Source organism: Callospermophilus lateralis, chromosome 4 (assembly GCF_048772815.1).
Source record: "Callospermophilus lateralis isolate mCalLat2 chromosome 4, mCalLat2.hap1, whole genome shotgun sequence".
Taxonomy (NCBI): Eukaryota; Metazoa; Chordata; class Mammalia; order Rodentia; family Sciuridae; genus Callospermophilus; species Callospermophilus lateralis.
Genome location: NC_135308.1, coordinates 101061360 through 101073525, shown reverse-complemented (window position 1 = coordinate 101073525; position 12166 = coordinate 101061360). Strand labels below are relative to the sequence as shown.

Here is a 12166-nt window from a genome sequence, read left to right as displayed (position 1 = left end):
AATGCTTTCTCCTCTGCGTGTGGTCCTCTGACCATTGTGATCAACATTATAATGTCAACAGTCAACCTCAGATGCACCCATGAGAATTTCCTTTTGGGGGCTGGGGTGGCAGCTCAGTGGTAGAGCACTTGCCTAGTGTGCACAAGGCCCTGGATTTGATCCCCAGCACTGAAGAGGAAAAGGGAAAAAATAAAATTTCCTTTTGATAAAATTACTTACTGAGAAGTGCTAAGCAGCTGAGTGCTGAGATCTGTAACGCTGCGTTCTTTGGATACTGCTGCACAGCTTTCACCACAAACTCATGCACCTCGTTTAATACCAGGATATTAAAAAAATTACCTACAAGTTAAATGACACATTAGCTAAATTCTCATCCATGGAACTTAAATTGCCTTACACAATATAACAGAATTCCAATCAATAAGTTTAAGTAGTGATGAATGTATTAATGCCATTAAGAAGCTTAATATGATTGAGAAAAGGGCTGTTGTATGTGGTCATTTAATTATCTTGGATAATGGAAGTAACTGAGCAAAAAATAATGATACAAAAGTTTGGTTAATGATATATTTGCGTTCTTGGACTCATCCTATCATCAGCACATAAAAACAAGATGTCCATTATATACTGCACTACAATATTCATTGTACAATTTTCCTGTCTTCTAAAAGAGAGAAGAAGAAAAAAAAAAATAAAAGAAACTCTCCCTCTTCATTAAATTATCTTATAAAATACCCTCACCTGAAGGGATACTGCTCAGAAAAAACATTGGCACACTTACCACTACTTGATCTCATCTATGATCATCTTTGAAAACAAAACATAAATTATTTCATCACCTCTTACTCACCCATTCTAAGAAATTTAACAAAACATCCAAAAATATAAATTCTTATGATGATAGAATTTATGTTGTATTCCAAAAACATGTGACTCTTTTTGTTTCTCTTGTCACTAACAACCAGGAGTCCTATTTATCTGTAAGTACAATTCAATGATCCCTGAGACACAATGCAAAATGGAAAAGATTCTGTATGAGGAAAAAGCCCAAAATCTAAACTAAATGTCAATCAATGGCCACAGAATCAGAAGGTAGTTCAACCCGGGAATAGCTCCTCCATCAAGACCTTCCTGTGTAAGTCCCTTGTCCACATTCATTCACTAAGCACACATACCCCAGTCCTCAGTGATCCTGAGCCTTGGGGAGTCATTTCAGAAAGATTCTCTTCTACTTTTACCAGCTTGTCTAAACTTGGGTTGTTTCCATCAGCTGTTTTGCCCTGTTATTATGGCCATGTCACTGCCAGCAGATACTTGACCATGGGCCAACTGTGTAGCTCTGGGCAAATACCAGTAAGATGGGCCTTACTGATGTTCAGACAACGTAAATGGAAAAGCATGGAAAACTGCATAAGGCCCTTAAATACATCAAACCCATAATTAGATGAAATAATTTGGAAAAAAAAAATGCTAAATATATGTAGACTTTGGATTTTTATTTTAATCATGAAGAAAAAGTTTTATTCAGCTTCTTTTGAAACAATATCAGGAATAATAAGGCCTCTAGTTACTAAATGAAACAAATAATCTCTTAATGAAAGTCAAAAAACACCCTTATCTGACAGGCGCAATGGCACATGCCTATAATCCAGCAGCTCGGGAGACTGAGGCAGGAAGATTATGAGTTCAAAGCCAGCCTCAGCAAAAATCGAGGCACTAAGCAACTCAATAAGATCCTGTCTCTGAATAAAATACAAAGAAATAAAGCTGGGGATGTGGCTTACTTGTCAAGTGCCCCTGAATTCAATCTCCAGTAACCACCCACCCACCCACCCCCCAAAATCACCCTCAAGATCAATTTGATGGCTTTTTATTTTTTCAAAACAAACTATAGAATAATATAAAAATTAAATATGACATGAAACACTCTTCAGCTTATTTAATTCCAATAATATAATAATTACCAATTATTATATTATGTTATTTATTATATTATTGGAATTATTACCAATAATTCCAATAATATAATAAATAACCAAGAATTTTAATATTTTTGTTGATGCATTTCAGTTATACAAAATGGTGGGATTCATCCTGGCATATTAACATATATATAAAAACACAATTTGATCAATTTCACTCCCTACTAATACTACCCCTGCCCTTCCCCCTCGATCCCCTCTGCCCCACCCCTTCTCTCTACCCTTCTATTTTCATGGTGTTCCTTTTTTTCCCTCTAGCTTCCACATATAAGGGGAAACATAATGCTTTTCTAAGTCTGGCTTATTTCACTCAAAATTATGGTCCCTAGTTTCACCTACTTTCCTGCAAATGATGTAACTTTGTTCTTCATAATCAAGTAAAACTCCATGATTACATGGTCTACATTTTATTTATCCATTCATCTAGGCAACTGACACTTAGGATGATTCCATAAATTGTTTATTGTGAATTAAGCTGTGATAAACATGGGTATGAATCTATCTCTACAGTATGCTGACATTAATTCTTATGGATAAATATCAGAGAGTACTATAGCTGAGTCATATAGTAGCTGTATTTTTAGTTTCTTGAGGACCCTTCATATTGGTTTTTATAGCAATTGTACTATCCTGCCAACAGTATATAAGAATTCCCTCCCACCTATCCACCCCCAAACCATTCTCTGGCCATCATACACCTTTTTAGGAGTCAAGTACCATTTCCCTAAGCTTGAAAACAAAACTGCTTCTTCCTCTTGCTCATTTCAAGAGATAAAAATGAACTCACACTTTTAATGTAACATTTGCAGGTTGAAACTTGACTGTGGAAAGTTATAAAACATAAAATAGAATTGAACTTTAGTGTACTGCTGTAACAGCTAGTTTTAAGAAATAAACTTTTGAGTTAGGTGAAAATGCTCACAGATATCAGCCAGTTTGTACAACTGTGTTCCTTCATGAAAATATATAAAAATATAATATGTCTCCCCTGATAGAGAGATAAGCTAGTGAATGGCTGCTACATTTTAAAAGAAATGTTTTGTTGTTGTTTTGAATTTTTTAATTTAAACTCTATCTATGCTTAACTAAGACAATGGAGATTATAATACCTATGGGGTACCATGTGATATTTTAAAATATGTATGCATTGGATAATATTTAATAAATCAGAGTCAACCTATATATCTCCTCAAACATGTATCATTTCCTTATGGTGAAAATATCTGAACCCATTTCCTCTAACTTTTTGAAGTACACAGGACATTATCATTATCTGCAATCAACCCACTGTACAGTAGCACACCAGAACTTCTCTTTGTCATCTAACTTAGTGCCATCTGCGGCAAGCAAAGGCATAAGCTAGAATAGCCCTGCAGAAAAGATGGTTGCTGGAACCACAATTCCTCATTTCTTCCATTCTCCTACTCTCCCAGTCATTAGTAACCGCAGAAGGCATGCAAAAATTTCAGCCTGATTTCACTCTTTACTGGCTACATGATCTCAGATTAGACTCAAAGACATGCTGAACCACAGGTGCTCATGTATAAATGTGGAGCATCCTAGCATCCCATTTCCTAGGATTGTTTCTTGAATTAAAAAAAAAAAAAAAAAAACAACATTATATGTATGAAACTACTTTGGAAGCTCTGAAAGAAATGGATAAATATTAAGACATCTTCATTGTATCTTATAGTTTTTTATAAAATAGCATTAAATAAATGCTTATTTATCATTGAAATACCAAACTAAAGGGTTGCATATGAAACAGAATTCAATCTTTAAACATTCCCTTTCTCTCAGTCTATCTAGATGTATACCCAATGTCAAAATCAATTTCTAAATTATACAAAGGATATAATCATAGGTCCAGAAGTGAAAATTTAAGTTGCTATAATGAAATAATGAAGATTAGTTTTTTCAAATAAATTATGACTCTTTCCCAAAGTTTTAGTGATTAAAAGCTAAATGCCTATAATAATAATCCTGATTTTGCACAAAAATCATTTTGAGAAAAGGTCATCAGAACCAATTTCCAGCAGTTGATAATTCTACCTTATTATTTACCAACCACCCACTTTTTAATGCAAAATTCTACTCACAAAAATACCAAGGAAATCTCCAAGGTATGTGTGTGTTGGGGTGGAGGACGGTGGACAGGTAGAGGGGAGGAGTTCAAAAAGGAGTTGAAACAAGAACCATGAGCAGCAAGCAAATGCAAGAGCTAGAAGCCCTATGGGAAATATGGATTCTGGCACTGCAATGGATGGACAAGCCTCAAACTTGGTCCAAGGTAAGACAGCACAGCCAGAACCTCCTGTATTAAGCCTGGCTCTTAACCAGATCATAGCATGCTTTCTTTTCTTTTTTTTTTTTTTTTTTTTTAATTTGTTTTTGTTAGTTTTGTCTTGTTTTGTTTTGTTTTGTTTTCTTCTTCTTTTTGGTGGTGGAGATTGACATCAGGGCCTCTTGCATGCTAAACAGGTGCTTCATACTGAGCTACACCCAAGCCCTAGAAGAAAATTTCTTAACTTGATTAAATCTATCTGTCATAAAACAAATTAAGGTTTTAAATTTTTTTTAAAAGTAGCCTAGCACAGTGGCACATGCCTGTGATCCCAGTGGCTCTGGAAGCTGAGGCAGGAGGATCACAAGTTCTAAACCAGCTTCAGCAAAAATAAAGTGCTAAGCAACTTAGTGAGACCCTGTCTCTAAAGAAAAATACAAAGTTGGACTGGGGATGTGGCTCAGTGGTCAAGTGCCCCTGAGTTCACTCCCCAGTACCTCCCCCAAAAAGTAAAAAAAGTAAACTTTGTAACACATTATTCTGGATGACAGAATATTAGAAACTTTCTCCTTAAAATCAAAAGCAAGATGAGGATACCTACCATCACTGCCTCCAGTTAATACCATACAAGTGGTTTGAGTATTGAAAGAAGACAGGAAATGAAAATAAAGACATACATAATGAGTGGGAAGAAAGAACTCAGACCATTATTATTCACAAATTATAAAACTGCTATATAGACAACCTAAGAACATTTGCAAACAAGTTATCAGAATCAATAAAAGAGTTAGAAAGGTAGGTAGGATCAATATACAAAGAATCACTTCCCTTTCTTCAAGCAAATACAATTCAAAAAGATAATTTTAAAAGAGAAACCACTTATAAAAATAGCAAAAAGTAAGGTACCTAAATATAACTAACAAAGACAAGCCTGGAAGAAATTACAATGTAAGGATGTCAGTTATTCTTAAATTGATCCATGCTTTTGGTGCAATTCCAGTCAAAATCCCCTTAGAATTTTGAACTGGATAAATTAATTCTAAAATTTGTACAGAGAGAAAATGTCAATATGTGCATCCAAAAGAATGTGTGGTGATGTGACCCTTTCAGAGTTCAGGTCTTATAGAGCTACAGTAATTTAAGCCATGTAATATCGATCCAGACAGATCTACTTAGCCAGAGCAACATTACAGCAGGAACAGAAACACATATATACCATCTGTGTGCCACACCACTGGGAAATAGGTGAGCCCTATGCTACACTGTGCTGAGATGGTGACCAGCTCTCCATATTAAAACAAGAAAAAAGGGGAATTGAATTTTTGCAAGAAAACAATTATATCCTTCAACATTTTAATGAGAAAAGTTTAGGGAAAATATTGAATATATTGATTAGCTTGAGGAAAAGTTGCTTTGTGACTTATCCTCTTTTTTCAAGAAGATACACAAAAGAGGATAAGTCACAAAGCAACTAATTATTAAATTTAACTATCCTATAAAACCACCATAGAGATGGTGAAAAGATAAACCACAAATTAAGAGAAAATACTTCCAATACATATAATCAACAATCAAAACATAATCCAGAATCTGTGAATTAATTTTTTTAAAATGTCTTATGAAAAATCAATAAAAAAGTCAGGTGTGATGGTGCACACCTGTTATACCAGCAGCTCAGGAGGCTAAGGCAGGATTGCAAGTTCAAAGCTAGCTTCAGCAACTTAAGAAGACCCTGTCTCAAAATCAAAAAGGGCTAGGAATGTGGTTCAGTGGTTAAGCACCCCTGGGTTCAATCTCTAGCGTGCATGCGCGCACGCGCGCACACACACACACACACACACACACACAAAGAATAAAAAATAGATTTCATATTTCACAAAGTAGGAAGAAGCATCTACAGCAAAGAAATATTTGAAAAAATATTTGCCCTGTATTTTCATAAAACAAAAAAATCCAGACATCCATAGATGAAAAAAATGGAAAAATAAATTATGGTATGAATACATAATAGAATAATACTACATACAACTACATGAAAATATTTATGATTCTTACATAGTATAAATTTTTAAAAATTGTAAAAGGCAGCATACAGTATGATTCCATTTGGATGATGGGTGAAAAAAAAAACCAAATACATTAACAATTTGGCTTAGGAAAACATGCAAATGCAATAAAACTATATTTAGAAAGCAAAAAAAAAAAAATTGATAAATACAAAATCCTGGAGAGTGTTAACCTTTACAGAGAAAGCAAAGATAGGAGGGAAATTTTTCCAGTCCTGGTAAATGTGCTAATACTCAAGGCAGCTGGTGAGTTCTTTGCTTTATGCTTCATATTTTCTACATAAGTAGATATCAATTGTCGCATTAATGTATTTTAAATATAGTACTAACAAAAAACACTCCTATAGTATCACTTCTTCAAAAAACAATAATACTCTTAAATTTCACACATTTTGCCACTTCTTTTAAAATTCCTTCTAAGCATGGCATTAGCAATTCATAAAATAACAATTTGCTACTTTACAACATGTCCATCCAATGCTATTAATATACTTCTCATTCATCAACATAGGATACACACATGCTATATGTACTTACAACATAAGGATTGTGAGAATAAATTAAGAGTCATAACTCACCTAATGTAAGCCTATACAGCAAACAGCAACTCACTTCTTGAATTTTTTCATGGACAGGGAATGCTTTCATGGCTTCCACCACAATATTGTAGCACCTGACATTGCCACTCATGAGGACTTCTACATTGTTGCCTAAATTTAAATAAACCATAATTACAAATAGAGGAACATTTTCTCCTTTCAGATATGCATAAAACACATTTTAGACTATAAATATATGGCAGCAGAATTACTACATTTCCAAATTTAAATATCATGTCCTATCCAACAGCTATAAAAAATACTATGCAGTTGACTGTTAATATTCATGGGAAGACGGACTCATCTTTGGCATTAAGGGAAAATTGCTTTAGTCTTATTTCTTGGCTTAAAATTTTAAGGCCAGGGGAGGGGAGGGGGAAGGGGATGGTCATGTTTTTCTGTAAGCCTAAAAATGGCCACATTTTTAAACAAATTAATTTGAAGGCTTATTTCCTAATGAGGACATTGTCATATGGTTTTTGCTTTGTTTCTTTTCCTCAACGTCATACAAGGAAAATCAAGATTAAGTCCCATAGTAGAACAGCTAAAAGCAAAGGTGATCTATTTCCCCCATTCCAGAATGGCCAGTGCAGAAGGCAGAACAACTCACTTTCCTGAAAGTCCTAGATAGACTGGGGAGGCAGTGGAGGTGGCAGTGGGGGAAGGGGAGAAGAGCAGTAAGACTTTTAACTGTATGATAAAGGGACAAACCATGATAAAGGGACAAACCTAAGAGAAACAGAAAGTAAAGAAAAAAGCCACCTGGAAAGACTATTAATCAGTAAAGAGAGTGAATTATGAAACTTATGCAGAGAAAACATTTCTATCTTAGAAATGTTGACTGTTCACTGAGGAAAAAAAAGAATCTGTAAACAAAACTTTCTTTTTTTTGTCAACATAGCTAAAACTGGTTTCTAAAATAATATATTTCAATGTTTAAATGACATTTAAAAACAACAAATATTTTTAAAATACATTTAAAAAGGAAAGAAAACAGCCTCTTAAAACAATTAATTACTTTGATGTAGAACAAGCAGATGTGATTTTCTCTATGATCAAAAGGCAGAAGTTTTTAGTTCAGAACAAGTATTTAAAACTCTTGATATCTTCATTTTTATCTGATCTTTCTTTGACCTTTACATCATGAATCAACATATTTTAACTAGAGTTATGTCATATGTGGGTGGAGAACAATGAATTCCAAAAGCAACCAGCACAAAATAAATAAATAAGTGAATAAATATAGCTCAGGAAAAGTGCAATGATGAATATATTCAGTTTGTTGGCAGTGATGACTGGGACAAATGTGAAAGTATGGCCATTCTCTGTTATTATTATTCAGCGTTATTCTCTTTCAAGTGTTTAATATCCTGTGAATGAGAAAATCAGTGTGATTTTATAAACACCACAAAGAAATGGCATGCATTCACAAGGACACTGGGTGTTGACCCTGCTACACTGACATTTCACATCTTCAGATGACCAAACTGATTTCCATATCTAAAACCATATAGGAATGTTATCTATAATATGTGACATCATTCATATAATATAAATATTGTGTAATAATGCTGTCGATGTTTTTACGACAAATATTACAAACCACGAACTATTCTGCATTCTTTATCTTATTTACCTCATTTAATTCTCAAAACTTTACATGTGGGAGAATAAAAATATTACTAGATAAATGCATATGTACATCCTTGTAAACCCACACAGATAGTACATGAAATATAATTATATGTTATCATGTTATTGTGCACTTGCAAAACAAAGCAGAATCTGAAGCATATTTTAGCTCATTAGTATTCATTGGTTACATACACAACAAATGAATTTCTTTGGATTTGTGATTTTTTGTGCGTGAAAGAAATGGCTAAATTTCAAAGCACACTAAAATGCTAACCAAGAACTATAATAAAGTTCAAACTCCTTCATGTAGCTTTTCAGTCCTACATAACCCTTCTCAAGGTCTGCAGCCTCATCCATTTACCACGCCCTTCTCCTGCCACCATTAGCAAAACTCGGACACATCACTGGAAACACGCATGCATGTGTGCAAGCACTCAAAAATCCATGGTTTAGTGAGCCACTTTTATTTTTTTGAAAGCTCTGTGCTTACTCTTGCTCCAGAATCTTTACACTCACAATGCCCACTGCCTGGACGCTTGGCCTGCATTCTCACTTCACCTCACTCCTCCCTATAAACAAAACTCTTTTCATTCAAGACTCTTCGAAGAGATCTTGACTCATTCTGTATTTACTCTCATAACCCTAGGTAATTCTGCCACTACTTCCCTCGTAATGCTGCAATCACCTAGGTACTTACCTGCATCCCTCACTGTACCCTGAACTCTGAAAAAGCAAAGAATATGTTCATATTTTCCACTACTGTTTCCCCAAGACCAAGCCCAGAGCCAGCTGCAATCGTCTCAATAAATAAAACTTAACCAAATAAATAAATAAATGAGTTTAGGACCCAAAACACTAAATAACAAAAATATTTTCAAAACACATTCAGAATGGAGAGATAATGTAATTTTCACAGGCAAAAAAGAAATCACGTATATAGGCTACTTACAAGGAATTGCTAAGGAATGTAAACAATGTAGTACATGAAGCACAATTTCCTCTTCACCTTTAAAATTCTTTAATGCACTCAACAATATTATATAATCCTTATTCTCAACAAATTCAATGAGTTGTTCCTCAGACACTAAAACATGAAGGACAAAAAATATTAAATAAAATTTAAAATGATATAAAAGTTTAGTTATTCAACAATATATTCATAATAGTTGAATGAGGCATGGCAAATACAATATACTTAAGTAAAAATGTGTTTCTGCAAGATGCCTCCCTAAGAATTTTATAACAAGAGAATTATTTTCATAAAAATAATTTTATTTTGACCTGTATTAGTTATATCAAATTTTTAATTGCAAAGGTGATATTCATCAAACAGTTTTCAAAAAATCAAAATCATTTACAATTCATCTGGAAGAGTCTATAGAGAAAACCAGCCAGTATCAATAAAGATGCCAACTAGAAATGAACATTTTATGCCACTTAAAATTGAGGGGTTAATAGTAGTCTATAGAAGGGCAGCTCGTCTAAATGTATCAGTTCAAAAGGCATGAACTTTAGCAAATGACAAGAAATTAAACCTCAAAATATTCTCCCTTAATGGTTTTCCTTCAGAAATCAAAAATTATCATCATTAATTCTCATAATTTAAGTCTTTAGATCAAGTCACTGAGTTCCATTTGGAGTCATGCTATTAGCTCAGAACCTCAAAACCATGTATAAAAATCTGGTTTATTGAGCTTGAGATGTACACCAACAAAAGTGTTATAAAATGTACTGCTCTTTGTGATGAACATTCATTCTTTTTCAGTTTTATTCTGTGTGACCCTATAATGTAATGTGAAATTGGTTAGATTCATTTAATAAATGAAAGGTAGCATGGAATTTTTTTCATTTCATTGAGGAATTTCCATAGCATTTTTTCCCCAAACTTTGGAAATTAAACTTATTAACTAACTTTTCAAAAAAATTAACTTTATTAGCTAAATTAATTGAGTCTTAGGAAACTTGATACTCCTGGAAAATTCTGAACTTTTTCTTCATTACATTTACAATCATAATACTCGGGACACTGCTGATCTTTCTATTGAGATTTTTTTCTTTTCAACATTCCCTGGTCCATCTCCAAGTGTCATGGTAGGGCCCCTAACACTTGTGAGAGTGATGACAGCCCTTCTTCTGAGAATAAGAATGTGTTCCTATACTGCAACACTGAAGATTATAGGCCCTGTAGGATGACAGAACCTGAAACTTTATCCTCCCAGTTCCTATCAGAAGCATAGTTGCGAGATATAACATGTATAGCAGATTGCTTGGAAGACAGAGTTCTTTCATTCTGTGTTCACAATAAACTATCTTCTCTACCAAGCATGCTCACTGAAAAGCTGGGTCCCACGTTCAGACTGTTCTGACTCTTGACAAAGTCAATGAAATACACTTTGTGTTCCTTGCAAAATGTGTATACTTTATCATCTCATCCAGGGACACCCGTGGGGATGGGGGTTACTCCCAGGTCTTCTACGAGAAAAATAACAAACTTATTTTTCTATAACTTTCCCTTTATCAATTTTCTTATCCCTTTTTTGTCTCTAATGAATTATAATTATGTACAAGCTGTTTAAGTAACATCTGGAATAAGACAGGAAATTAAATGATATCAGAAACTTTATCCCATTTCTGGAGCTGGTTCCAATAATGATGTAAAAGGGACTCTCACAAGACAGTAATAACTGAACCGTGCTGCAACTAGCTATGTGTCCTCCGGCAAGTTGCTCATTTCTCTGACCCATTTCTTCATCAACACAGAGGAAGGACTAAACAAAGGTTCCAACCAACTCTGAAATTGCATGATAATCTGTTATCAGCTCAGTTCCATGCTATAAAATACACATCACTCTATGTCCTAAGGGACAATTTATGAACCCTGGTTTATTATCCAGAGTCTTTATCAATTTTTAAGAACTTGGGTGATGACTCATCATAAACCCAAGTTAACCTATGCTTGATTCATGGTTTTATATTTTTCTTTATTAGCACCCATACAATCTGGTTTTTAAAGTGAACATTCTGCCTTGCTATACAATGGAATGAAAGTGTACTAATACTGTATAGTTTATGGTCCAGGAATGACATTCACATCACAGAAACAAGCAGTATTTCTGATTAACCCTATTATTCACCCTTGACAGACAACTCATTTATTAATAAATAGTATGATTTAGATAACTTTTTCTTATCATAATTATATCATACTTTTCCCATAATGAGACTTTTTTTCTTATATATATTTCAAAATAAAGATTTTTGAAATTTGTAAATACCTCTTTCAAACAGCACATGTAAAGCTTTGCATCCAAGTTTCTGGACTTCATCATTGGCTGAAAATGTACGCATGGCATCAAAAATTAACAAGAAAATATCACTCTCTTCTTCCAATATCATCAAAGTGATTTTACCTATGAAGAGAAGGAAATTATTCCAAGTGAAGAGCTGCTTCAGCAGTTGTGCTAATTTTTACATAAGGAATATGAATGGTATATTTTTCATAGACCATTTAACTCTCTGAACTGTCATGGGCACCCCAAACCTAGACTACTTCTGTACCCTTTCTTCATAAGTGATATTATCATAGAGTAGTTTTCACAA

At 34.0% G+C, this 12166-nt stretch overlaps 1 protein-coding gene across 1 annotated transcript in view; it reads right to left on the bottom strand.

Moving 5' to 3' along the window:
- Lrrk2 (leucine rich repeat kinase 2) overlaps nucleotides 1-12166 on the bottom strand; it is a 128444-nt gene that overhangs the window by 105454 nt on the left and 10824 nt on the right. The window contains exons 5-8 of the mRNA XM_076854312.1: nucleotides 11842-11976; nucleotides 9516-9650; nucleotides 6911-7042; nucleotides 220-339 (exon numbers count right to left, since the gene is read on the bottom strand). Of these exons, the coding sequence (XP_076710427.1) occupies nucleotides 220-339; nucleotides 6911-7042; nucleotides 9516-9650; nucleotides 11842-11976 (522 nt within the window). The remainder of the gene's footprint in view (nucleotides 1-219; nucleotides 340-6910; nucleotides 7043-9515; nucleotides 9651-11841; nucleotides 11977-12166) is intronic.